Source organism: Falco biarmicus, chromosome 9, assembly GCF_023638135.1.
Source record: "Falco biarmicus isolate bFalBia1 chromosome 9, bFalBia1.pri, whole genome shotgun sequence".
Lineage (NCBI taxonomy): Eukaryota > Metazoa > Chordata > Aves > Falconiformes > Falconidae > Falco > Falco biarmicus.
Window position 1 is genome coordinate 3151686 of NC_079296.1, and position 27108 is coordinate 3178793.

The window sequence follows — 27108 nt, forward strand, 5'->3', positions numbered from 1 at the left end:
AAAACAAAACCAAACTAAACAACCCGCCTCTTTGCACAGCTGGAGTTTAATTACACATGTGGCTAGATTGAAATATGCAGGAGCAGGTGAGGGTGAGAGTGGGGCGGGGGGACAGAGCACAAATGCACGTGCTGGGTGTAGGTCTTGCTGTCTCTGAGACCCCACTCCTACACCTGAAATGCCGCAGCACATCTACTCCTGGATGCCACCGTTTCTGCCTTGCTCATGTGTCCAGTGTGGGGAAGAAAGCTGCAATGCTTCTGGGTGGCATCGTCTCGAAAATAGTCTAAGCATGCCCTGCTTAGACACTTAATGTGGAGCAAAATCAGAAACCTGCTAATGCACTGCTTCTTTTGACAAAAGAAAATGTAACAATGCAGAAAAAATAGTATCAATCCATTCCTGGTGCTTCTTCACTGCACTGTCTGCTTGAGTGACCCCATCCAGAGACTGTACTGAGAGTGCCGAGAGTAATTGGCAGCAGTTGGTAAAAAAATAAAGTGAAATATGCTGCACCCGTACCCGGAGGAGCTGGTGACTTGCCCAAAGCCAGGCAGGGAAGCTGGGGAGGGAGCAGGGAGCTCTGGCTGGCTGGCCTCTCCCCAGCACTGCTGTGAGCAGAGGTCTGGGGCTTAGGAGGGATTTCTGGTTTTAATTCTACCCACCTCCACGGTGACATTGGCCTTTCTACAACCTGAAACAGAAGAAACTAAATGGCTGCTTTTAAGCTCATAAATCCAGTGCTGCCTCAACACCCCACCTTCCCTGGCTTCCCTTCGCTGGGAGCAAGGCACTCCTACCACCCACCAGCACCTTCTGCAGCACCTGCGCGTTTTAAATACCCTGTGGCTGCGAAGAGCTGCTGCCACCCCTGAAATCAGCCCAGGGCCTGCCAAGCAGGGAGAGGTGCTGGTCCCTGCTGTGCCTTGAGGACCGGCCGTGCTGGGGTGAGCAGGCAGAGAGCTCAGCACAGATATCTGCAGGTACCCACCGCCCCTCTGCTGCCTGCCACCTGCGACCTGCAGCTCCACTGCTGTGCAGGGGCCCAGGGAACTGGTGTGCAGCAAGCTGCAGGCACGGACAGGCAGCAAGAAAGGTGTGGAGACATGGGGAGAAACCAGGTGGGTGCCCCAAGACAGGCACCCTTGCCTGAGCCACCAGTACTGCCAGGGAGAGGCAGCACAGGCAGCACTGACAGCACCAGCAGAGCTGCTGGGGCTCCATACCCTCCCTCTCCCTCATCTGTGCAGGGGAACACGGAGCTCCCAACAGCCTGGCCAGGACTGCACCCACCAGGGCAGTTTGGAAATAAAATGAAGCCTGAGCAAAAACCACCTGCCCTCTGGGCAGCGCTCCACCACGCAACCACAGAAACCAGTAGCAGCAGCAACAAAAAATAAAGAACATGATGTAGGCAAATGTTACCTGAGGACTTGAATGCTGTCAGCTCTACAGCCTGAAAGAGGGGAGAAGGTTTGTTAGCAGAAGGTAGAGGCCTGACTGCTTCGCTGCTGGCACCCCTGCCATGCTGCCCGGGGCCAGGCGGGGGTCCCCAGCACCCCACTGCTGCCCCGCACGCTCCGTGCCACGGAGCCACCGCGCAGGCTGGGGACTGGAGCCTTCACCCAGTCCCCGAGGGACGGGCACCTTGCAGTGTCCCCGGACACAGCTGCACCTCCCAGCAGCACCCCCAACCTCATGCCCTCTACAGGGACCCCCGAGCCCTGGGGGGACCCAGTGGGCTGGACACTGTGGTGGGAACCACAGGAAAATCCATGAAAAGTGGAGGGAGAACTTTCTCCCCCACCCCCCGTGCTGTGGTGGAAAGAGCACACACAAGCCTGGACCCTGTGCTTAAGTGATGCTTAATGCTCTGTGAGGTGTGAAATTCCTGCTCCCAGCCCAACAGCAATAAATATCACCAAACAACATTTGAAAAAGCTGAAATACAAAGAACATCTCGTCTGTGTTTATATCTCCACTCACGCAGTGTTTTGTCATTTTAAGTGTTTTCAAACGTTTTTAAGTAGCATCTTCTCTTCATCCAAACTATTGTGCAGCTGCCAGTGACATTCTTAATTCACCGCTCCTCCAGCGAGTGCCGTGACTCATTTAGCCAGGGAGCAGGAAAAACAGCGCGGACTTATACAACCGCAGAAAGCAGCAGCTCTTGGGGGGGTGGGTAGCACCAGCCCCGGCACAGCTGCGCCAGCCCCCTCGCCGTGAGGATGGGGCTCAGCACCGCCGCTCTCATGCCGGCACCAGGTGAGTGCTGGGAGCAGTGCTGCTGCCCCACAGATGTGCGTGGGCAGGGGGCTGTGCCCCCCCTCCCCAGGCAGGCCCTGGCATCAGCTGCACCTTTTGCTGCATCCACCTTACTTAGAAAGGAAACAAATACATTAAAAATGCAATGTTTATGTTTAAGCAACAACGATACAGCACAGTCCTTGGTGACCCTCACATGGAGGAAAGTGCTTTCTGTCTTTGCCTGGTAGGAAATGCCACGGCCTTGGCATTTAGATCTGCTGCCTCCCAAGGCTCCCGGCCTTAGGAAACTTGGGCCCCTGGGCTAATCCCCTTGGCCCACGTCTCATACCTGGTGCCAGGAGCTTAGCCCTGGTCCCAGTTCACACAGCCAGCACCTGGCTGGCTGAGGAAAGCATCACCTGCGAATGAATCCCAGCCGGCGTTCAGCAGGAGGGGAGGAATGGCACTAACCACAGTATAAATCATGAGAGATACAAATATGGATTTTATTGAGTGGCTTCAAAATGATATGCCAGCTATAGAAGTATTATCTATTGGATAAATAAGAGCTGTCTATGTGACACAGGTTTTCAAAGGATAAATATTAGAGAGGGAGAGAGAGATCCTTCAGTGAGAGACTCACATGAAAGTAGTGTTGGATTTTATTCTGAGGAAATTACAGCACTTGTATGTCAAGTGCACAAGGACTGATGATCATTTCAATAGTGGGAGATGGAAGCGGTATCAGAGTAGTCAAATTTAAATTGTTCCCTGCTTTAGGCCATACCTCGCTGAGCTGTACATCACACTCTGGCAGGCAGCACAACCCAGCCTGCCCTCCCCGGACAGGCGCACTTTGCCCACTGCAGGGACAGCAAGTCCCTGCCCCAGTTTGAATGTGCTGTCATGGGGGAATGTCCTGCCTTGGTCTGTGCCAACCTCCACTCGGTGCTTTACTCCCTTAAATGCACTGGCTCCTTCTGTTCATGCGTGCCCTGGCTACAATCACCCTCCCGGCACGGCAGCGGGGCTGGTTCCCCATCAGCTCAGGGGTGAGCTCTTGCCTTGGAAACTGGCCATTCTGGGGCCTCACCTTCTCGTACCTGCAGAACACGTGCTCTGCCCCGGTGCCCTCTGCTACCTGCCCCTGCCCGGGCCAGCCCCTGCTCAGGCAATTGCCTCCTGAGATATGCCCTGCCCACACTGCAGAGCTGAGGCAGGTCACCGGCCAGAGCTCCTGCCTGCCAGCCCACCGCGCTCTCCATCCTCTGCTCCGGCAGAGCAGCAAATGCTTCATTGCATCTGGCCTGATTACCAGGAGTGGCCACTGCGGGCATGCAAGCATGCATCTCAAATGACTTAAATGACTTAAACCAGTACATTGCTAATAATGAGTAGGTATTTTAATAAACCAGAGTCTTCAGGATGTGTATCAAGACCTTGGTTTTGACAGGCAGGTGGCATGTCTGGACTGGCCCTGAGGAGGAGAGCGTGGGTGCTGTGCTAACACCTGCCTGGTCCCTCACCAATGCTCTGCAGCTTCTGTAATGCACTGGGGCACGGGGGATCGGCATTACCCTCAGTCTGGGTGCAGGGTGCATGAGTCAGGCAGCTTCTGGGACTTGCACAACGTAAAACACTGAATTTGTGCCAGAGCTGGTAACGTTACCAGCTGCCTCGAGTCCCAGCCCCTCACTGGAACCATCAGACACCAATGCCATTCCTACACAACTACTGTGCTCTGTGCATGGGTGAAGGTGGAAGAATAACAGAAGACATTACATACCGGTCTCTCGGGTGACATAATTGATGAAATCCCCATCGGAATTTTGGCTCCAAAATTTCCTAGGAGGTGATGCAGCACAATGAGTTTGGAGACTAGAGAGTAGAAATATTCATGCTTTACCACGAACTCGGTGCTTTGTGTCCCCTAAGTATCTCCCACTGAAGCGAAGAGACCCAACAGGCTATCTGCATAATGGCACCCACAAACTAGTAGGAGCACGCAACACCTTTTTTCCCCAAAGCTAACCCCCCTGTTTCCTTCTGCCACCTTTGCCTCCCCTCCTCCACAAAATGCATTTTAAGACACAAACATGGATTCTTGCCTCTGAAGAATGCAATGCTGCATAATACAGTGATGAGACCCCCATGCCCACGCCCATCTAGCCTGCGGGCATGAACTTGACCCCTCTGAGATCCACAGAAGTCCCTGCCTTCCCTGGGAACCCTTCATTCTGTGCTACACTTGCAGCACCAGACCCCAAGTGCTCACAGAGGCTCAGTGTGCAAATGAGCTAATGCAGTGCCAAGTGAACTTGCACTACAATTCAAGCCTTGGGAATAACATTTTACTGTGTTCTCAGCACACAGCCCGGGCCAACAGCAACGACAACCCTCTTTACCTTTGTTGGTGATGTTCTTCACTGGAGTGTCTTTCTGCACAGGGCTCGACAAGGCACTCTCAGCTGCAGAAGGACTCGGTTTCCCTGTCTCCCAGGAGGTCGTGTTTCTTGGACTTGATAAGTAGTTGATGGGATGAGAGCAGTTCTGTAATGACAGGGTAGAGACATGGGACAGTGAAAACTGCAACATGAGTCTTTGCTAGACCCAGGTCCAACTTTAAAGATCGATTTGATCTGCACTGTGGCCCCTGGCACTTTGACTCCCATCCCACCCTGGTACTGCAGGCTGCTATCTAGCCAGAGTAGATTGGCTTTGGGTCTGCGTTGTCCAACAGGACTGTAAAGAAGGGAGACGAAAAAAATAGAAAACTAAGACTTCTTTCCAACATCATCTCCTCAAAGCAGAGCAGATGTACGCCTAGGGCCCTCCTCTGGTGGCTGCATGATAAATGAAGCGGGCAGCAGGGTTTCCTTGCAACTTACTGTGAACGAGAGTGCTTTCTTCTTGTCCTTCATCCTCTGGATGGCATTCCTCACCTGGAGCAGAGCAAGGACATTAGAGAGGGCTGCAGCAGCTCTAGCAGAACACAAGATCCTCCAACAAGTCATGGAGACCAAGCAACTGCTGCTCCAGAAGCATGGTTGGGGCTATGCTGGCTGTCGCAACTACTACAACCCCAGCTGCCCCCTTGACTGCTAATAAAACAGTTGCCGTGATGAGTGACTGAGCCCCAGCCAGGGGCACCTCTTACCTCGCTGTTATAGACTGCATAGACAAGGAATATGTACAGGCCCTGAAAAGGAGAGAGCACAGGAAGGGTTAGAGATGTACAGCTGGTTTGTGCTACTTCACATGGGAGGAAATGAATTTGATGAGCACCAGCATGGGTGAGGACTGGGCTGCAAGGGAGAGGCACAGGTGGTGGGCACGGCACAGCCAGGGACAGCTGGGCAGGAAGGACCTTCCTTACAATCACACTTGAGACCAGGCTCTTCACAGAGAGTCCAAAGGAGAGATGGTCCCTGCCTCAGTCCCTCCTCCTTCTACTCTCACTCCATTTCAATTGTGGGGAGCAGGCATCCCTCGCAGGGCACTCAGCTTCCCGAGCCTGAAGCTCTCCCGTACTCCCATTCACTCATGCATGCAAAATCCCCCAGGAAACACCTCCCTCAGATCTCAGAAGAAGAAGCCATCAGATAAACAGAAAGCATCAGGAATTAATTGCTAGGGGAATTGAAATCTGGGAAGCAGACCTCCCTTCCCACTGACCACTGGCCCCAGGGGGGCTTTTGCCAGCCTCCCGCAGATAAAGAGCAGCATGAAGCCAGGAACAGGTCCTCTGTCCCATGCAGTGACAGACCACAGCATTAATGGGACCCTCTGACCCAAATTCAGTGCGGTACTGACCCAGGGGTTTTGCTCAGCCCCAGCCTGGACAAACCTTCACGCTGGCGTGCCGGGGCTCCGGCAGCACAGCCTTGGCCACTCTCTCCCTGCTTGCCGAACCGGTGCTGTTGCTTGCACACACCAGGGACCAGTGAGCAATGACAGGCTCTGCCACAACTAAGTGCTCGCCCACAACTGTGTGCTTGGGGCCAGTGCAGAATGTGCTCCAGGAAAGTGCCTGGGGCAGGGCCGGAGCTAGCATTGCCTGGAGGCCACAGCCTGGGGCTAATTACAGCTCCAGACCAACGATTCTGGCCTTAAGGCAGTCCTATCTGGCCCACCAGATTTATGTTATATCTGTGGGGTGTTTGTTATCGCAGCTAGATAAATCAGCTGCAGCAAGAAAAGTAATCCATCTTGTCTTCAATGAGCCTTGCTCTTCATCTGCGAGCTCTTGGCAGGCGTTATGGTAGCAGTACCCTGGCACCGTGCCATGACCTGTCCTTCAGCCAGCAATGCTGGTCACTCCCCCAGACCAGATTTCTGGTCAGGCTGCCAAGGCAGGTCTTCCTTGAAATAATCATTCTGGATGAGAGTGGGGAGGGGGGAACGGCGAGGTCGGCTGGAAGGAGAGCAAGGAAGGAGAGGAGGCCCAGCTGCAGCGCGGGCGGAAGCAGAGCTGTGGCTCTGGAGGATCCTACTCCTGCTCACACTCCTGCCTGCGCTCCTGCCCATGCTCCTGCCTGTGCTCCTGCTTGCGTTCCTGCATGCGCTCCTGCCCGTGCTCCTGCCTGCGCCCCAAGTTCTCCCAGCAGGTCCTGCAATGCCCTGTCCCCTGCAGCTCCCTGCTCACAGTGGAGCAAGTGCTGTGTGGCCACAGACGAGAGCACAGCACATGCTGGGACCCACAGAGCAGGATGGATGCTCCTGCCTGGTGTCCGTCTGTCCAGCACCCAGGTCCTGCTGCACCCCACACACCCCTGCTGGGAGCAACGCCCCCTCCTGCTCCTCTCTCACTGGAGATGGGCAAGTGGCTCTGCAAGTCCCTGCCCTGAGCCAGCCTCAGGACCACCCCTCCAGCCTCAGGACCATCCCTCCAGCTCTACAAGTTCACATTCACCTACGTTGTTTCTCAACAGCAGGCACCTCCGGCCAGCACTGGGTGCTCGGCAGGGTGTGGGTGCTGCTACCTGCAGAACGATCGGCCGGAGGGACGGTGCTGCTGCCTGCTCGCCAACCTGCGAGGCAGCTGCCTCCGGTGCAGCACCGCTCTCTGTTGCTTTTCAGTCACTCGGCTGAATTCCTGTGCTGCCTGGCTGCAGCAGGAGTTGTCATGTTTGGTGTCGACGCACAGAGTAACCTTGAAGACAGGCTTCAGTTTCCGCAGATAAACAGAAAGCAGTCAAACAACAACCACCACAGCGGCAAAACTTCCCTGCACAAGACCCGCGCATGAAGGAGCACGCTGGCCCAAAGGACATTCCAAGGTGATCCATAAGACAGCCAGCAAAGCGGCTGAGATGGGATGGCTCTATCCCTGCTTCCTCTCAACTCCACAGCTTCCCACCAGCATTTCTCTGCTGGGGTAAGAACTTGGTAACAAAGGGACAGAGGCAAACAAGCACGGCATATTCATGGACAAACCCTGGGCTGTCTGTCCACACAACAGCCACGGCTCCTACTGATCTTGAGGAGAAAGAACTAAACCGAAAGCAGCAATAACTTAGAAAGCAAGGGAGGAAAACAAATCCTGAACCAGCAAACACCTCAGCTCCTATCTCACCCAAGGTGGACATTGTCATCGTTTGTGAGAGAGAGCCTCAGGAGGTGTATCATCCAGAGGACACATTTGTTCATGTCAGGTACTATTCCTCGTCTCTCAAAAAGCCCATATGCCCAGCATCCCTGTTACGACAGCCAGCATCCCACAGCCCCTCTGCTGGCATCACGATGGACCAAGGGCTGAGCGAGCCACGGAGGCTGCAGGCTGGGCACTGACATGGCTGGGCCATGGCCAAGGGTATCAGCAGTCACTGAACCAGGGAACTACTTGTGAGATTTCCCTTGCCAGTGCCGGGTGGCAGAGGAAAAAGCAGCCCTGAGTCCTTGTGGAAGTAGCTCTCCTGAAGGCTATCCAAGCCTGAGATCCTCAGCAGGACCCCTCCGGTGTCATGTACATGCTCATGTTTTTAACACAGGAACACTGAAGCAAGGCAGAGGAAGGCTGCCAGGCTGGTGCTGGGACACTGTGCTCTGATCTGCCTCTCTGCTAATATTGATGGATTTCACCCAAGCTGAGAAATGCCTTTTTCTCTGTGAATGAAAAAATGCTGGTGCTGTTATCAGCTCTGCTTACCTCATCTCTTCACAGCACTGAGCCTGGAGTTCTCTTCTGCTCAGTAACCTAAGCATGGCACGAGGAGGCAAGGAGAACTGATGCTATATTTAGTTACAGTTAGGACAGGCCTCCTGCCACCCTTCTGATGTCCCTAATAGCAGAGATGTCCTTGGACATCTCCATCTTCTTGGAGAAGTGGTCCTTGTCTGGCCTTGGAACATGCCCAACAGCGAGACAATGGATGCGTGTGAGCAGCACCCGGCCGCTAGACCAGCGCCAGCCACAGGCAGCACATCCCTGGAGCAACCAGCATCTTGTGCACGTGGTGATAACGCCTGCACTTCGCCCTTGGAGAGCTGGGCCAGTGCTACACAAAACCGGCCAAGTGTGCCAGAGGGAAACACCGCGAACTCTGCTGCTCCGTAAGTGAAAGCTACAGCAGGAGCCAATTTTTATTGAATCCAAAGAAAAAAGGGAGATGGGGGTGGTGACCTCTTTGGATTCCAATGGTTTGGAGCATAGAACCTAGCTGCTCTCTTGACTTGGATCCCCTGGAGCAGGATTTGTCCTCGAGCACTGGGCAAGGGGCTCCGAAAAGTACCTCTGTGGACAGCCGGCGCTCAGGGACAGGGCTGGAGGTGTGGGTGCCTCCAGCGCCACTTGTGCTGGTGCAGCCCCAGCCGCAGGGGCCGGACTGGGCCCATGCCTGGCCCCTGCGCAGGGACCCCTGCCCCCAGCCCCTGCCTCGGGACCCTTCGACACTGGTGGGCAGTGCGTCTCTAGCTCCATCTACAGCTGCTTGCTGTAGGGTTTGGAAAGCTGCTGCCAAGAAGCGGCTGATGCTTTGAGTCCCAGGTGGTAAGCACATGTTCAGAGACTTTTTGTCACCACGTGTCCCTGAGTTTCAGATATCCTGAGGTCCTGGGAACAGTCCTAGCTCGGTGCAGAACTGAGCGCTCCTGGCTGCTGTGACTAACACAGTTTGCTTTGGTCTCTTAACCACATACAGGCTAGTTACAATTAACTAATTCTTAAAACTCTTTCCATGAAATCAGTAAATGTAGAAGCAAATACTAAGTATTTCTTTACACATCAGGGTTACTCTCTGCCCTACAGAGATCCCTATTAAACATGACTCTGAAGTACAGTAGTCAGAGCCACGGCCCTGGAGGACTGCAACACAGGCAAGTAGCCTTAAAAATGGAGCCAATTGATGCTACCTAGAGAGGAATGAAGCACCTGAAGAAGACTACATGACTCATCCAAGGTCTTCAAACTCAGAGCTACAAACAGCACACACATTTCCAGCCTCCCTGTGCAAGGCTCTGATCGCCAGCCCACATTGCCACTTGTTCCACCTAATGGTCCTGCATCCCATCAGAGTCCAGTGCAGCTCTCAGTGGGTACCAGGAGCATCCCTGGAGAGCAGCTGCACAGCTGCAGATAATAAGGACTTTATGGGTAAAGATTTTCAGTCCTTGATTTGTAATTATTCTTCTCTTGTCTCCCTGCAATACAGCTGACCTCCAGGCAAAGAGAAGGTGATTCTGCTGGTACAATTCTTGGGCCACAACCTCTAAGAATGTCTGAACATGAACCAGATGGAAAATACTCATCCTGGAACACAAACCATCTAAGCAGCAATCAGGCACGCTATGGCTGGACGTGACCTTTGAGACGCTTTCCACGAACAGCCCTGCTCTAACAGCGATGCTGGCACACGTGGCCCATCCCTGCCCTGTAGGGATGAGGCTCGTTTCACTGATGCAAATAGCAGGTGGGATGTCTGCCCCATTAAACTGCACAGTCACCACTTTAATTATCCATTAAATGACCAAATCAACACTCTAATGAAGTTCCCTACAAGCACATCAGTTTGTAAGTGGCATTTTGAAACCACACTGATGTCTGAAAATCTAACAACATGAGGAACAAGATTTGAAGTGGAAAGCTGTGACACCAGGAGGACACTCCAGAGACTGGTGCTGAAGGACCGTGAGATGAACAAGGTCTCCAGAGCTGCATTTCACACACTGGGAGCATGAACGTAGTTTCCTCAGACAAAACAGCACAGTGGCTTGGGAAAGCTGGGCTGGGCTTCAGAGCTGCCAAACACCCCTGACTACTCGGGGGGTAGAGTACACCGAAGCACAAAGAACGGCAGGTACCTGCTGGGCTGTGACGTGAGGATCTGCCTGGCACAGGACTCACCTGGAGGGAGTTCAGCACAATGAAGATGTAGGCCCAAATGATGCTGAGGTGGACAAGGACCCCGCAGACCCAGGTCAGCCCCAGCACAGGCAGCAGCACCAGGATGGGCTTGGCCGTGGCCCTGTCGGGAAGAAGGGCTCAGGGTTACCTGGGTGCATTTCAGAGCTGAAGTGCTATGCACTGGCACCCACCTCCGAGCCACCAGCCCTCCACTGGGGTCTCTGTCGTGCCCCACATCCCTGAGCCCAGGGTGTCCTGGAAAAGAGCCCCAGCCTGCCCAGTGTCCTTCCTGGCTCTGCAAACCCTGCTCGGGGTATCGCCGTGGTCTGCCTGCGGCATCCACCCTAGGTTACGGAGCACTGAGTGGCTCTGTCCTGAAAGAGCTCCACAGGTTTAGGCGCACCCTGGCCTCTGTCTTGCAGGTTAGAAGAAATTTTCCTTGTCTTCATGCCAGAGACAGCTCTCCTCCCCCAGCAAGTGCCTTTCAGATATGTGTCCACCAAGAGGCACCCAAGATGGTAGCTATGGAACAAATTCCTTTGCAAACAAAATTAGTTCAGAGGGGAAAAAGCAAACATTTCACCTCTCAGCCCCCCGCATGCTAGCCCTGCTCTTCATTTATCACTAAGTGTTAGCAAGAATGGAGCCCTTTGACGTCATTAGCCATGAGAAAACAGCTATTTTCCCCCCAGTTGCTGCTACAAGGAGGGCTAATGCATTTGTTTTATTAGCATACGGATGTCACCTTGCCCTCCAGCAATGCCCTATCTTTGTGCTTCTGTAAATTTGGGAAAAATTATTTATGATACAGGGGAACAATGCGTGTCTAGCAGGGGTATTTGGCGCCAGCTAACAACAATAAAGATTCACAGAGCATGATAAAGTAATGACTCAAGCAGCAGTTTTTTAGAGGTCTCTCTATATTGACTGATTACAGAAGTCCACGTTGCCTCTTTCCCCATGTATGTAAATCCCCACCAGCATTACTTTCAATCCACCAAGTCCCAAAATCATATATAAAATGCTTTTTATAATTGCAAATAGCCAAACCCCCTGCAGTCTCCACAGCTGGCATCCTCCTGTGGGGCATACACAGTGCTAAGCATGGGACGGGTGTGAGACATGTTCAGTTACAGTCCCCTCGAACGGCAACGTTCTGCTAAGTGGAGAGGAGCTGTATAAAATTCCATGGAAACTGGGCACCCAGCTGGGTCTCTGGGTTCCTTGGAACACCCCAAGCTGCTACCTCACTTCCCTGTGGTGATGTTTTCAGGACACCTGCCCAAGCTGCTCAGCAGCACAGTGGGCTGACGTTAGCAAAAGGGCAGACAGCTCGCCAGTATGACCTGAGCTCCCACACGCTGTCACCAATGCAGACGATGGGGACACTCACACTGGCTATCCCCAGACCCAGAGTGATGCTCCTGGTCATGCCAATGGGCCCAGGGCAGCTTTGATTTCAGCAGTCACTGCCAAGGGACTCCCATCCCAAAGCGCTGAGGTTTAGGAGTGTGAGCGCAGATGAGTCCAGCACCGGGTTCCGCAGGCTGAAAGTGCTGGCTGGGCTTCTCAGCGGCACCAACATCAGAGCAGAGAGACTACCTTTGGGTGATGCAGTTACCCCAGAGGAGAAAATCCTTTCTGCCCTCACTCCCCCAACTCATGGTCTTCCACTTCACCAAGGCAAAGACTCTCAGTTTAACAGTAATTCCACCGTTTTATACCCTGGGTAGCCACGGCTGGGAAAACCAGCCCCTTCCCCGCTCACCATATCTGTATTCCAATCTGGTTCTCCAGGCTGCTGTTGGGCGTCAGCATCTTTGACCTCCTGCGAGCACTGGACACAGTCACCACCACCACCCGGAACAGCACAAAGGTGTTCACCTGCCAGAGAAGAGCTGTTGGACCCAGGAACCTTCTGTAATCTCAGCCTGGGGGGGATGACACTTTTCTACCGGGAACTCAATAACTGAGTGTCAGAACTTGGGGAGAAATGTTTCACTTTTGAGCAAGCAGTGAATAAAATACCTCATAGCCACATGTATGTGCTTCATAGCCACATACACATTATCCACATGTATGAAATCTAGAAAACTTATCTCAAAACTTCTCCTACAGAATGTCTTCCCTGTGAAGTGTCTATTCTGGACCCCTTAAACATTGCACCTTTGTCTGCTACCCTGCTGTTGTATAATGAACCTGATACTACTTCAAGGACATAGATGTTCCCATATTAAAATCAGACCTTTAGTTAAGACAACGTCACAGTCAACCCACACACCTATCTACATTTCCTAATTCAACAGTGAATACAACAACTGGTCAGCAAAATTTTCTGAAAGCACTTTTTTTCTGACAAAAAGCTGCTTTGGTTAAAGAGATTTATTTGTGTTGTGAAAGTATATATAAAGCATAACAAAAATTTTCCTATAAATAAAAGTAGCAGGCACAATAAGCCCTGCGAGCAAGCACCTTCGCTACAGGAGTGCTGACACCCCTGACTCTGCAATGCTGTCCTAAAACCAGACAGGAAGAAATCACACCTTCCCAGCAGGTTTTGGCACTTACGGCCAGGATGAAGAGAACAGGGCCAACAAAGGCCCAGATGACGTTGGTCTGGACGTTCAGCCAGCAGTGGTTGTCTGCCACATACTTGTTAAAGGAAGTTGCGAGGGTCACACCCACGATAACGACTGGAAGCCCTGCAGAAAAAAACCCCAGATTAAACCCCAGGAAAAGCAGAGATGACCCATGTGGGTCAGCTGTGCTCTAGACAATTGCTTCAAAACCCCCAGAGCCAGACACGCTCCAGCGTGAGCCAGCTTAGCCTCTGAAACCCCATGAGCAACATCAATTTACTGCAGCTTAAATCTGTCCCAGCTCTGCAAGACGAGATTTATACCCTGTCAGCATCATTCTCCTAGGTATAAAGCATTCCAAGTCCTGAGTCCTGATCAAAGCAATTTACTCCTCAGATTGCTTTTTTAACAAAATAGACAATCAAAGACATAAACCAATCCAAAATATTTGAACCTGTTGTCCAATGTCCAACTAGGTGCGTGTTTTGCAAGGAGCACTGACCTAAAGAGGCTCCTCTTTGGTATGGAACTCAGCTCATTCAAATGAATTCTACGTCCCTAAAGGGCTCGCTCAGAATAAAGGGTGCTCAGCCAGGAACATATTTATATTTGAATTACTATCAGACAGTAGTAATGCTCTCCAAGAACAAGCAGTTACCATAAACTTCCTCCTCCTTCGAACTCTTGGGTTTAGAAAAATAACAGAAATGCCTTTTATATTCTGAGACTGGCAATTTGACACATAAAGGTAAGAAAGCCTCTGCAGGGCAGTGGCACCCGGCTCTTGTATTGCATCAAACCAAACATTTGGGAATCTCTCCTGTTGAAACTCATGCTAGACAAAAAATTGACACATTTTTCTGAGTGCCCAATGCAGAGGAGTCTGTAGATACCCCAGCCTGTCACGTAGTAGAATTTCATCCTCCTGTCTTCACTCATGTTGACTGCTACCACTTTGCTCCACAGGAGAAGCCCCTCTACCAGCATCCATGAAAAGGCTGCCATGAAGAAGAGATGAAGGCAGGCAGTGACGGTGAAACACACCACCTGGGGAGGAGAGAGATCACATGCTGCGTCAGGAGTCATCGTCCTCTGAGAGCTTCCGAGTGTGTGTGGTCAGGAGGAAGAGAGCAACCTACAAACTGTGCTGCAGAATGTGTAGAAATGTATGTAAACATCCACAAGCACCAGGAAGAGTTCTTAAAATTGTAACACATGAAGAGTGCAACTGCTGCAGCTCACACTTGTTTCATCTGTGTGACCATCTCACACCACAGAAGAGGGAACTGATAGCAGCTTTTCCTGCAGTTCTTGGCCTTGCTTGCAGGTCTCTCATCCCTGAGCTGCTTGCTCCAGCCATGGGATGTGGAAAAGGACACAGGAAGGGACAACAGAACTATACGTTGCTGTTTTATAACTGCTTAATTTCCTGAAAGATTTTTTTGTCAGACACAAACTGTCAGAAAAAAAAAAAAAAAAGGTGAATTTTCCTGACAGATTGCTCAATGCATATGTGTGTATCTCCAAACATGGAGACACAATTCTTTCCTAGATGCAAGTTACAGGTAATTAATGAAACATTAACAAAAGGGATTACGCTTCTGTTCTGTTTGCTCTGACAATAATGCTTGAGCGGGCCTGGGCCCACTGGCTGACCAGGCGGGACACTTTCTGGTGGGTTTACCTGGTTGGTCTTGGCCAACTCACTGAACATGAGCAGAGCTTCTGCTGCCGCTAACGCAAAGATCAGGTTCTGGTGCACGGTTGTTCGTTCACTCTTGGGGACACTGAGGAAGGAGAGAGGAAGCGCTCAGCTGCAGCCAAAAGAAAGGGTGTACATGTCCCCTCTAGTCCTGGCTGAGCGCAGACCTGCCTGGGTGGCCTGTGAGCTCTGCTGCTTACTGCAAAGACGACAGAAGGAGGCAGGGGACTGCCCTGCTGTGCAAGCACTTGGCGCTGGGGATCTGCTTGGGTACAGCTGCTCAGGCCTTGCCCAGTGCTCCAAGGAACAGGCAGCGAGAAGCAGGAGGAACATGGCCATGCTCACAAGGCAGATCTCTCTACTTGCCAAGTAATGCAGAAGGGTTGGCAACTGAAGAAACAGGTTTTGCTCCATTTGATTTATAAAAATTAACTCTAGCAGAGCAGTTTTTGTGGTAAACATTATTAGTCATTGATAAAAATATTTCCACGGACACTCAGGTGTGTGCACAGCTCATACAAGCATCTCCAGTCCCCCTCCCTAGGCAAGGACAAACTCCCTCCCCTCTGCTACCAACCACCAGTGCAGCTCCCCAGCCTCTCCTGCATCACCCCACACTGACTGAGGACATCTTGTTTGTATACTTCTTCTGAAGCAAAATATCAAACAAAAAATACAGAGAAAGCTACAAGTTCCTGGACTTTTCTTACCCAACTGCCAAGAATAAAATGAAGGTAACTATCAAGGCACAGAAGGAAACGCCACATCCAATAAAAGTCAAGGTCTGCAGTGTGAGCTCCTCCTTGGTGGTCCTCTGCTCCAGTCATGAAACAACAGAAGACACAAACCCCCACAAATTAACTGCAGGCTGCTCGCAGTTTTGGCGTCCACCCCACAGAGCTGCAGAGAAAGGTTCCTCACTTACCTGCATCTCGTACACCTGCAGCAGGACAGCAAAATTCGTGGTATGGTTGCAAAAACAGGCAGTGGAGTCTGGGAGAGATGTCACCACAGAGCAGCCAGCTGTGGACCACATCCCACCAGCATCTGGGCTAACAGGTGGCAAAAAAAAACCCAGAGAAAACACATAGAAATTACCATCCACTTCAACAGAAAGCCAAGGTGTTAAGGGAATTTCATTCTCCCAGAAGAAGCAGAGTTGAAAGAAGGAAGAAGAGGATACCAGAGACATGTCTTCACATGGACTTCCCTTTGGCTCATCCTCAAATCTCAGCAGATTTGCCTTACCCATCAGGCATGCACAAGAAAATAGGTCTAGTGTCAACGTGTGCATCAAAAAGCACAGTTCAGCCATCACTGCTTTAAACAGGACTCAGACACTGCATGGCTCGGGGAAGAGCTCCCTCACAGCACATTCTCTCAGAGCATCACTGGACCAGGCACATCAAATCTTCTCCCTCAGCTTGGCCTGCCATGCACCCTGCACAGTTCCACCTGACCCTTGATCTCCAGGGCAAGACAGCCTGTCCCCAGCCGGCCAGCTGCCCTCCACTGCCGGTAAGCCTCCAGTAAACGGTGGCCAGTAAAGCTCCAGATCTGAATTCCCTGTGCAGGGACCAAGGCTGCAGCAGGTCAGCTCTGCCCTCACTGGCAGCACTGCCCCTCTGAGCCTGCCCCAGGACCAAGGGAAGATCAGATTCAGAGCAAGGCTAGTGGAGCTGTTTGTGTAGTAACCAGCTGCTTCCAAAAACACCCACTTCCCACCTTCCCCAAACTGATTCATGTCTGTTACAAGACTGGGACTCTAAGGAGTTTTTTTGCACTTGAATGACTTAATTACCAATCCATAATATATCAGTCTCGGTGCTCTCACTGTGGTGACATTCAGCAAAAACACATCGCAATGCCAAGCAGTATTTATGAGGCTGGGAGTCCTGCATGTCTTTTGGGCTATATATCTTGGACCAACCCTTCTTTGTTGCAGGCAACAATCATCATTAACTAGGGCTTTCCATTTTAGTTATATGTACCTCATTAAAGGTCACTTGCTTGTGAGTGACTTTTTTCCAAAGGAAACCTTCCCAGGAGAGCGCTCTGTGCCAGCAGATAGAGGATGCCAGCACGCAAAGCAAGCAGAGAATTACAGATCCCTATTCTTACCGTCACATTTATATTGTTATGTTTGATTTTCCAGTGGAAATAAAAGCTCATAAATCTGGGGACCCGAACTGAAAACAAGGCACCTGAGGCTGAAGTTCCAGAAGGCACAGATGGGCCCCACCAGCTTATTGGGCAGGTCCTGCAGACAGAGAGGGAGAAGAAGAGATTACAGAGCCATGCACGTTCTGTACGCGGACTGATGCAGTTCACCCACTAGGCTGCAACAAGGTCAGTCAGCACAGGACAGGGAAACGGGACAAGATGAGAGACCTGGGCATGGGACACCCTGAAGCGCAAGAGCTCTGGGGCCCCGTGCCAAGGTGCCGGGTCAGGCTGTGGGATGCTGCTGGCAGGGGATGCCGCTGGGACACACAGCCCCTGCACAGGGTACCTGGGCACGGTGCTGCAGGCGGTAGCGCACAGACGTGCTGATCTCCTGGAAGTCGCTGAGCAGAGCGGACGAGATCACGGCAGTGCCCACCGCGGTGCGCAGGTACCTGTCAGGGAAAGCGTGCTGCTGACGGGCACGGGAAACACCAGCCGTGCTCAGAAAGTGTACAAGGCAGCTGGCGAGATGCGGAGCCACTTTTAGAGTGTTTCAGTGCCAGCAGCAAAAGGCCCGGGCGCAGGGCTGACAGCCCCTCAGGTTGCCGGCTCACAGCAAACACCGCCACTGCCCCTGTAACCGCAGGAGGGGACCGTACAGCCCCGGCACCGGGGGTCCCAGGTGCTGGGCAGCGGAGCAGCACCGCGGCGCAGCCGGAGGCCGGGCTGAGCCGGTGGCTGGGATGCGCGGGCTGCCATCCCCCCCTAGTGTTCAGCGCTCCCTGGGGAGCGGCAGGGCCCGGCCCCAGCCCCAGCCCCTCTGCAGCGGGACCCGCCCCAGCCGGGGGCCTGCAGCTGCCCCCAGCCCGCCCAGCAGGGCAGGGAGCCCCCGGGGAGCCCGAGGCTCGCAGAACAGGCACCGCGGTGCACAGAATTATACAATCATTTAGGCTGGAAAAGACCTTGCCGATCATGCCCAACCGTTAGCCCCGCACTGCCAAGCCCACCACTAAACCATGTCCCCAAGCGCCACATCTACATGTTTTTTAAACACCTCCAGCGACGGCGACTCCACCACCTCCCTGGACAGCCTGTTCCAGTGCTTGACAATCCTTCCCGTGAAGAAATTTTCCCTTATATCCAACCTAAACCTCCCCTAGCACAACCTGAGGCCGTTACCTGGGAGAAGACACCGACCCCCCTCGCCTACAGCCCCTGTCAGGCAGCTGTAGGGAGTGATAAGGCCCCCCTGAGCCCCCTCCTCTCCAGGCTGAACCCCCAGTGCCCTCAGCTGTTCCTCATAAGGCTTGTGCTCCAGCCCCTTCCCCAGCTCTGTTGCCCGTCTCTGGATACGCTCCAGCACCTCAAGGTCTTTCCTGTAGTGAGGGCCCCAAAACTGAACCCAGAATTTGAGATGCAACCCCACCAGTGCTAAGTACAGTGGGATGGTCACTGCCCTGGTCCTGCTGGCCACGCTACTGTGGACACAAGCACACAGGCAGCCCTGCCGCACAGCTCAGGGGGGAGCTCTGCCAGTGCCAGGGGCCTCTGCCTCTGCAAACACTGCCTCGGGAGCCCCTCTCCACTGCCCGGTCTCCACATGTGTACTGGAGAAAGCAGGGACAAGGACAAATGGGATGGGATGGAGCAGGGTGGAGGTGACCCCAAAATAAAGGCACCAAGAGACTCAATGCAGACTTAAAAATGAATAGTGCCGTGGCACTAAGAGGGCAGCCCTGGGGTGCAGGGCTTCTGTTTCACTCACTTCTGTTCTCCATCAGAAGCAGCCATGTCCTGGAAGACAGCGCCGCTGCCCGCACTGGACAGGCAGCGCTGCAGGGAGCCGTAGCCAAACCACATGTTTTTCACCATGACTCTGCGAAGACCTGGAGGGATAGAGCACTGAGAGATGGGAGCAAGCAGCCAGGGCAGCTCTGACCAGTCTGTGCTTCAGCACCGCTGCCCTAATCTGGTGGGATACCCCCAGGGCACCCACAGCTCCGAGCTGTGTCTGCAGAGGGGCTGTAGATAATCTGTCCCCCATGGCCCACCTCCCTTTCATCAAGGGTATCTCTTCCGCACACTTCTCCAGACTGCATGTGTGCAGGGGAAGCAGTTTGGCCATCAAGGAAGATGCTGCAGAAGTGCCAAGGGTAGACCCAGGGAAGTGCAGGCATCATAACCCACCTCTGGCTTTCAGTCTTTGCATTTCTTCTGCAGGAACTTCAATGAGGTCGTGCCTGCCCTTCTCAGGGCTCTGGACCAGGTACGCCTCACTGCTCATCTCCTGCCTGCTCAGCTCCAGCTTCCTGACCTCCATCCCTGTGGAGCGAGAAAACCAGGCACTGAACCAGGGTTCAGCTTTCCGCCAGAGCTCCCACTCCAGCAAAGTACCACAAGGACATTGTAAGCCCAGCCAAGATCCACAGCAGCAGCAGCAGCAGATCCCTTTCAGTGCAAACCACGTGGGCTCAGTTTGTCTCCTGCACCCAAAGGTTTCTTACAGTCCTCTTACAATGCATGGCGTGAGAGGTGCCCCCACACTGTGAGATTTCTGCATGGAGGAAACAGGGAGAAGGCTGTAGGGTTAACAAGAGATGAGCCAGAGGGGGAGAGGTGCCAGGAGTGGAATTGGTCTGGGAACCAGATGGCATGACTAAGCTGGGTCCCAGTGAGCTGCCCTCCCCTGGCTCTGCTGGTGCCACTCACCAACGTTCCCATGCTGGATCGTGATCTTTGTCCTCCCTGCAGTCAGCAGTGGGGCTAAGTGTGACACCACTCTGTCGCAGAGCTCAACAACAGCCATGGGCCCGCTGATAACCTGCAGACACAGAGAGAGCAATGAAAATCAGCACCTGCGCTGCCAGCTCACACTTCCCACAGCTCACAAGAGTTTTCTTCAATGCTTGGTCCTTGGCAGAAAAAGAGAAGCTGGGACTCAAGGCTTTTGCTTTGCTTTTCTCTGATTTCTTCACTAAAGGATGTTCCTGATTCCTTCAGCAGGGAGACAAGATTGGCAATGAGGGAAACCTGCTGGTCTTTATAAAAAGCCATTAAAACAGCATGGGTATAAACAACTAAATAAGCCTCTGGAAAGAAAGTAGATTTTTAGACCTGACTCCTGATTGTTGCAAAGCTGTGGAACAACCATCCTCTCTTCCTGGAAAAGGTTTCACCCAGAAACAGACTCCACTTCTGGAAGGGTAGCTGGTGACTGGCCCCATTACTCAAGGTCCTGGGTGTGTTGGGCAGCACAAGCGCCACCCCTGCCGTACATGCACTCAAACCCTTTCTTCTTCAGCAGAGATATCTGCTGCACCAGCTACACAGGGCCACAGCTGGGTTTCTGCCACTATCGAGAAGCTGTGAGTAATTGTGGCCACGGAGACCTAAGCAACTCTAAGCGATGAGGTAAACTCTGAACTATTCAGCATCCTTTTGTCTCTTGAGTCCCTGGCTTGGTTCCTGGAGCGCTGGCCAGGCCAGACACTGTCACACATTTCCCAGAGACAGGTGGGGAGTGCAGACCATACAACAGACACAAAAGACCCATGTGAGACGGGAAGAAGCTAATGGAGAAAATCCTAACTGGGGTGGGATGATGGCAATCCCTCACACAAAGCCTGACAGTGTTGTGAACAGCATGGGGGCTGATGACAGATAGCTCCTTGGCAGCCCACCCACTGAAAATACAACAAACTATGAAGTGAAGGGCACTGCCCTGCCAGAGACAGCAGGATATGGGAGCACGGAATCTACAATGTACCGGGAATCTGCAAACTGTGAGTAATCAGGCTGACAAAGTGGAGTGGCTTGAAGAGAGCTGAGAAAGCCATCGGAAGGGTTTGCAAGGCAGGCACCGCCTGACTGAGCCTGTTTGCAGGAGAACTTTTTTGCACCTCCAACAAATGAGGCAACAGTAAGGCAGCTGGTCCTTACCTGAGCTGGCAGCGGCTCCATGCCCATGCTTGCAGCACTTTCACAAGCTCCATAAGACAGGCAGAAAGGCTGCATGTGACCATGCAAGGACAGGTGCTCAGCCTGCTGCCATACACCTGGCCAAGGAGCTGCACACACACAAGATGAACAGATGCGGCATGCAGCGACCAGACCGCTGGTGACCGTTACCTGGCTGACTGATGACCACGTTTCAATATTCTGCTCTTTCAGGATTAACTCAGTCACTTCCACGTAATACTGGCCCAACTGCTCCAGCATCTCCAGCTCCTCTCCCTCCTGGACTTCCACATCAGAAACTTGCTTTAGTAATTGAAGCACTGCAAGGAGATCAGACGACTCCAGCATGGGTGTCTCTCCTTCCCTCAGAACAGTTGCCAAGAGATCAAGAGCACCAAGAGCAACAGAGAGGTTCATGTCTTGGACATCACTTGTGAAGATATTCTCAGGAATCTGCCAAGGAAAAAACGTTTTAGTTCAGTGCAGAACCCTGATTCTGTGTGATCATCAGCTATGCCCTGGCAATGCCCTGCATGCCCTCGCTGCTGTGAGGCCACCTGCCTGGCCAACCAGGCAACCTTAGGGGAAGGAGACGTGACATTTTGAGCTCTCATGTCCAGCCTTTCGACCTCAGTGAGACAAGTCAACCTGAAGCAACACTTTGCTTGTTTGATCACAGCACAAGTTACAGCTGTATTGGTCACACTCTCCAACAGCATCTCAGAAAAAGCCACAGGTGTAACTGCTGGCAAAATGATCTCAGACACCAGTAGGTCCAGCAAGTCCACCCCAATGGCTCCTGCCTGCTCCTGGTGTCATCTGCCACTGCTGGGGCTGCAGGACTCACCACAGTCCTCTCTGCAAGCGTGTTCACACGGCCAACAAGCGAGCGGCTGGATTCCAGCTGAGCTTTTTTCAGTTGCCAGTATGCATCTGAGAACAAACCAAAAGCATAACCATTGCTGTGGTGTCTAGCAGTGTGCTTAACACATGCCATGCTCTAAGCCAGGGGAATGGTCCTCAGATGGTGGGTAAGTTTGTAGGACAGTTCAGGACAAGGAGACTTCACAGCTGTATTTTATTTCTAGTATAAGATCCCATCTGCAGAGACAGACTAACACTTCTTTTCTGCCTCCTCCCCACATCCCCCTGGCCAATGAGTCTGGAGATGCCTGGATGGGAAGGCACTTCTACAGCCTTGCAGCCAGAAGCCATGCAACATGTTCAACCACTGCTTAACTGGAGAACAGCAAAATAACCCGTCAGAGTGCATGCAGCTGAAGCAAAGTCACAGCTACAGCAGGTTCTGCATGAGATCTCTGCAGAGCAGGCATGAGGCCTCCCCCTCACTGGCCGTCCCCTAGCTAGGATATCCAGGAGTGAATGCCATGGAAGTAACGAATAAATAAATAACAGATGCTGTACCCTTTCTGTAGCGACAGATAAAAGGCAAAGTCTGCAAACAAGATGTGTAACTGAATCCACTGCTGCCAACTTCAAAAACTCGGCATTCCTCAACAGGCCCTGTGGAAACACACACAAACAGACGGCCTGGATCCCCCAGAGCTGTGCCACCCCCAGCAGGTACCACGTTCCCTGCGAGCAGTCCACGAACTCTCCTGAACACAAAAGCTGTGAGCTGCTCCTCCAGCAGCACCAGCGCCAGAGCAGAGCAGGGACCGGGCAAATCTTGCCCAGAAGGAACTCGGAGGAGGCAGCAGTGCCAGGTCCTGAGTGCGTGATGTATCCGTAATGTCACACCAGCCTGGCTGAGGCCGAATCCCTCCTCCCAGCAGAACACCAAAGCACCGGGCATGCAAACCCCAGGAAACAGCATCACTGACAAGTAAGCCATTTCTCTCAGTAGAGGAGAAAGCCTGTAATTAGTCAAGGACATCTGACCAGCTGTCTTTCCTAGGGTCATCGCAGGCATCTTCAGTGACCAAGGGTTTATTGATGACTGTGCCTTTAAGTTTGATTTGTAACCTGCCTGGCCCAGCTCTGAATGTGATTCTGCTTTTCTTCCCAAAGGAGAAGCATCACTCCACAGACTGCACCACATTCCCTCTCTATGGATGGGACTGGCTTCTTGGACTACCCCGCATGCTGCGCCCCCGCTGCAGAAGGGAGCTGAAGCAGAGGGCAATGAGACTCACCTGGGCAAAGAAACTGTGCGGTCACCTCCTGAACGCTGCTCTCGATCTCCAGAGCATTGGAGCTCCACCCAAACACAAGGTCTTGCTCTACTACCCAGCATGACCGAACTTTCTCAATCTGCTCCACGCTGAGGACTTTCTGCCAGATGTGCAAGTCAGTAATGTTCCCACTGAAGGATTCCTTCTCCCTGAAGGTGCCCCCCAGGGAATCTTGATCCTGCCCAATTATCAAAGTCCCCTGGCCGTAGATGGCCTGGGGGGAAGATGGTCCCACAGCACACAAACCGCTGGCAGATGCCCTCCTTTTACCGTCGGCGTAGATGGCCCAGGTCCCGTTTTCCTGCTGCCAGGTCACGCAAAAATGATGCCACTGTCCATCGGCACGGAACACTGGCAGGTATGGGGAATGGTGCCCGTGGACTATGAGAGCAAATCGAACAAAGCCTTCCTCGTCGACAAAGCCACGGACCTGGAACTCGTTAATAAAAGCTGGCACAGCGTAGGAGAAGATGGTAGCAATCTCCTGGGTCCTGGTGTCCCACTGGAGGTGGGCGCAGGCTGTGACAGCAGGCAGTCCTGGGAAGTCAGAGAGCACCTTCACATATTTTGTGTCTGTTTTGTCTCCAAATATCAGGACTGGTGCAACGTGGTCCCCTAGAAGGAGAAATTTCAGCCAGCATAAAGGAAGAAGCATGGGCCAAAGCCTGCTCATCTTCCACTGGGACGAAACCACCATTTCCATCTGCCTCTTAAGCTAAGAGCTCAGCACGCAGCAAGGCTTCTGACTCCCCCATGCCTGGAGGGGATCAGGAAGGCAGGCAAACAGAGATTGCATCATTTCAGCAAGTGTCATTTCCAGAAACTTAAGTTTTCTAGCAAATAGGATTGCAAACAATGAATATGGAAGGAACAGCATGTTCCCAAGCATCCCATGCTATAGCAAACAGTCAAGTAAGACCTTTGAGGCATCTGCCATGCAGTGCCTTACCACTGCGGAACACCCATTCTCCTGGTCCTGTCTCTAACATCATCTCCGCAGGACCTGCACGTCACAAATGGTGAGGCTGAGCAAAGCCACACCTGCTTTATAGGGAGATGGTACATGAGGACCAAGCAGAGGAGCCCCTTTGCAACTCCCTTCTGTTGCAATTCATTAAAAAATCTTGACAGTGACCAGCCGATACTGCTGGGATAACTGTTGTTCATGCTGCCAGCTCCAGCTTGTGACTAGAGGTCCTAGGCATTGCCACAGTGACAATAAAAAGAAGAGTGGCAACTTTTCCAGTCAGATTAATTTTTCAGAATTAAAAAGATCCACCAGTGAACACGTCTCCAAATAGTCCAAGCCCACTTATACTCACGTCTCCATTTTGGTTTGTGCAGGACACCATCCCTTTCATTTAGCCAGATGGAACCTCTGATATGGTGGGACTGCAGCAGTTTGCTAAAGGAAGCTTGCTCACTGTCTTGGGGTTCAAAAAGCAGCTGAGCAAAGCGTTGTTCACAGTATCTATCTGCATGCCACCAGTTCAAAGCAGTGGTCACATATTCGTACACGTGTCTTGAGGTCTCAATTGTGACAGGAACAAAATCTGGAGAAAGACATACACAACGTGAAACAGAAAATCTCTCCAACCCACTTTCGAGCCACATACACTACAGGGTCAGTCGCTTGCAGCATCTGCAAGCATCTACAAATACTGTCTGGTGCACTCTGGAGGAGCCAAAGGCAGGAGCTCATTTCCCTACCCAGCCCCCAGGATGTTCAGTGGGTACAGTGTGATAGAAAAGTCCAGGCTATATTGGACCTAGAATGAGGGATATCTGTGATTCTGCTCACAACCTGCATTGCTGACCTAGGGCTGGAGCTGGGCACGCTCTGGTGGGACACAGAACCATGCCAAGCTCAGCCAAAGAAAAAGTTCACTGCGGTACGCCCAGGGATTGCCCTCAGGACAGCTTGCTCAAAGCAGTTATGTACAAGCAAGTTTTCTCATTTTATCCCCCCTTCCCAGCTCCTACCAGCTTCTGCATTTGCAGATGCAAGTTACAAGCACAAAATAATCTCTTTTGTTTGCAGCTACAGTGGCACAAAGACGAGCAGCTAAGCAGGACTTACCTGGTTTTAGGCAGTAATTTCATAATCAGCCAAGCAAATACTCAGCTATGCAAATATAATTTCAGGCACAAAACAGGGCATCAGAAGAAGTTTATTTACCTTTATTTCTGCCACTGGACACCTTTCATGTGTTGCTTCTCTGTGCTAAATATTGCTTGTAAAAACATACAGAAATGCTGCTAAAAACACTAACCTTTAGAAGTCTGGTTCTTGGCAAGGGCTGCAAAGGCAAAGAGACTCCTGGACAGATTACCGACCTGTTGGAGAGGATGTGTTGTAACATTCCTTTAAAGCATTAATACCATCTCAAATCCTGAAATTATAAAAAAACTCACCAGAAAGCTGAAGAACCAAGAATCAGGTCTCAAGTCTCTCCTAAACATGCTGAACAGCTGGAAAGCTTTCACCCTTTGCTAGAATAAACAAAATACTATTAGAGATGCATTGCAGAGACAGAAGCATTCTGCACAAAGTCAGTTCTCAGGCAAGGCTCCTTTCCTCACAAAGTCTTGAATCAAAAAAGAGAGCACGATGCTCTCTGAAATACCTGTCCTGGGTAGCGTCCTATCAAAATAATCCTCCATTCTTCTTAAAGAACTCAAGGTCTCAGTTTACCATTTGTTTCCAGGATACAGGTTAATCATAAAACATATACAGATATTAATAGACAGGCAAGTTAGCAGAGCCTCTTTATCTGCATTAACTAAATAAAAAAGCCATCACAAATCGCATAGTTAAACCGTGTCACATCACTGGCATCTTTTCTCGTTTCTGTTAAAGCCCGCAGGAATACGGATCAGAGCAGACCCTGAGGCCAGCGCACCTGGGCCCCACGAGCAGTGCCGACCACACAGCTCCGACGCCAGGGCTGAGCCGGTGAGCTCCGCCGCACCACCCTGGCCGGCCGGGGGAGCCCTGGCTGCGGCTGTGCAACACCTCGTAAAGTCCTAGAGGAGGGCACGTAAAGGTACAAACACGGAAACCGGCAGTGCGATCCCCAATGCAAACAAGTCCCAAAGCTGCCTCTCGGCCCCGACGCTGCCAGCCGCGGGTGGCCCCTGCGCTTGGCGGGGCGCTCCCCCGCGCAGCCCCCGCGCACAGCCCTGCGCACAGCCCCGCGCACAGCCCAGCACTGCGCTGCCGCGGGACCCCGCAGATCCGTGCCGGCGCCCGGGCTCTAAAGACGTTCGCAGTTCTCCGAAGCTCAGCAGCGGCTTTTTACAGCCGCAGAACGCAGCTCCGAGGCCGCCAGGGAGCAGCACGCCCGGCTCCGCGCCAGCCTGGCACCGGGGGGGGCAGCGCCCCGCCAGCCGCGTCCCGCACGTCTGCACCGCGGGGCCGCCGGGGCTCGGGGCCCGCAGGCCGCCTGCAGCCTGGGGGAGCCGCCAGCGAGCCCGCCAGCGGCGCGGGCTGGTACCGGGCCGGAACCGCCGGGAAGGATCGAGCTCCGCCCGCAGCCGCTGGCCGCGGGAGCCCGGCGGGGGCTTGGGCAGCGCCGGCCCCGGCGGAGCCGAAGGGACCGCGACGCCTGCTCCGCGGGGCCACCGCGCCCTGCCCCGCACACCGCACACTGCCCCGCACACCGTTCCCCCTCCGCGCCCCGCGCTCCGCACACCACACAGCGCGCCCCGCCCCGCACACCCCGCTCCGCTCCGCACACCCCGCACCCCGCACACCGCGCTCCGCTCCGCACACCCCGCACACCCCGCACACCGCCCTCCGCTCCGCACACTCCGCATACCGCGCTCCGCTCCGAGCTCCGCACGTCCCCCGCCCGCCAGCGCCGGAGCTGCCGGGGCGCCCCGTGGGCAGGGGGGCTGGGCCGGGCCGAGCGGCGGCAC

The 27108-nt window shown here is 52.9% G+C and overlaps 1 protein-coding gene across 1 annotated transcript; it reads right to left on the minus strand.

The window, feature by feature from the left end:
- ADGRD2 (adhesion G protein-coupled receptor D2) lies at window positions 1–26822 on the minus strand. The gene is made up of 26 exons (XM_056352892.1): window positions 26091–26822; window positions 25603–25680; window positions 25461–25524; window positions 24510–24740; window positions 23149–23802; window positions 22418–22516; window positions 21840–21925; window positions 21164–21445; window positions 19745–19856; window positions 19223–19357; window positions 18801–18921; window positions 17382–17487; window positions 17074–17129; window positions 15795–15921; window positions 15580–15683; window positions 14852–14954; window positions 14061–14214; window positions 13157–13290; window positions 12357–12472; window positions 10589–10709; window positions 5405–5446; window positions 5136–5189; window positions 4653–4797; window positions 4034–4092; window positions 1426–1456; window positions 1–694 (listed from the first exon to the last, which is right to left on the minus strand). Exons 2-26 carry the CDS (start codon window positions 25648–25650, stop codon window positions 633–635), a joined length of 3246 nt encoding a protein of 1081 aa, XP_056208867.1. The 5' UTR covers window positions 25651–25680; window positions 26091–26822; the 3' UTR covers window positions 1–632.
- Window positions 26823–27108: the final 286 nt, after the last annotated feature.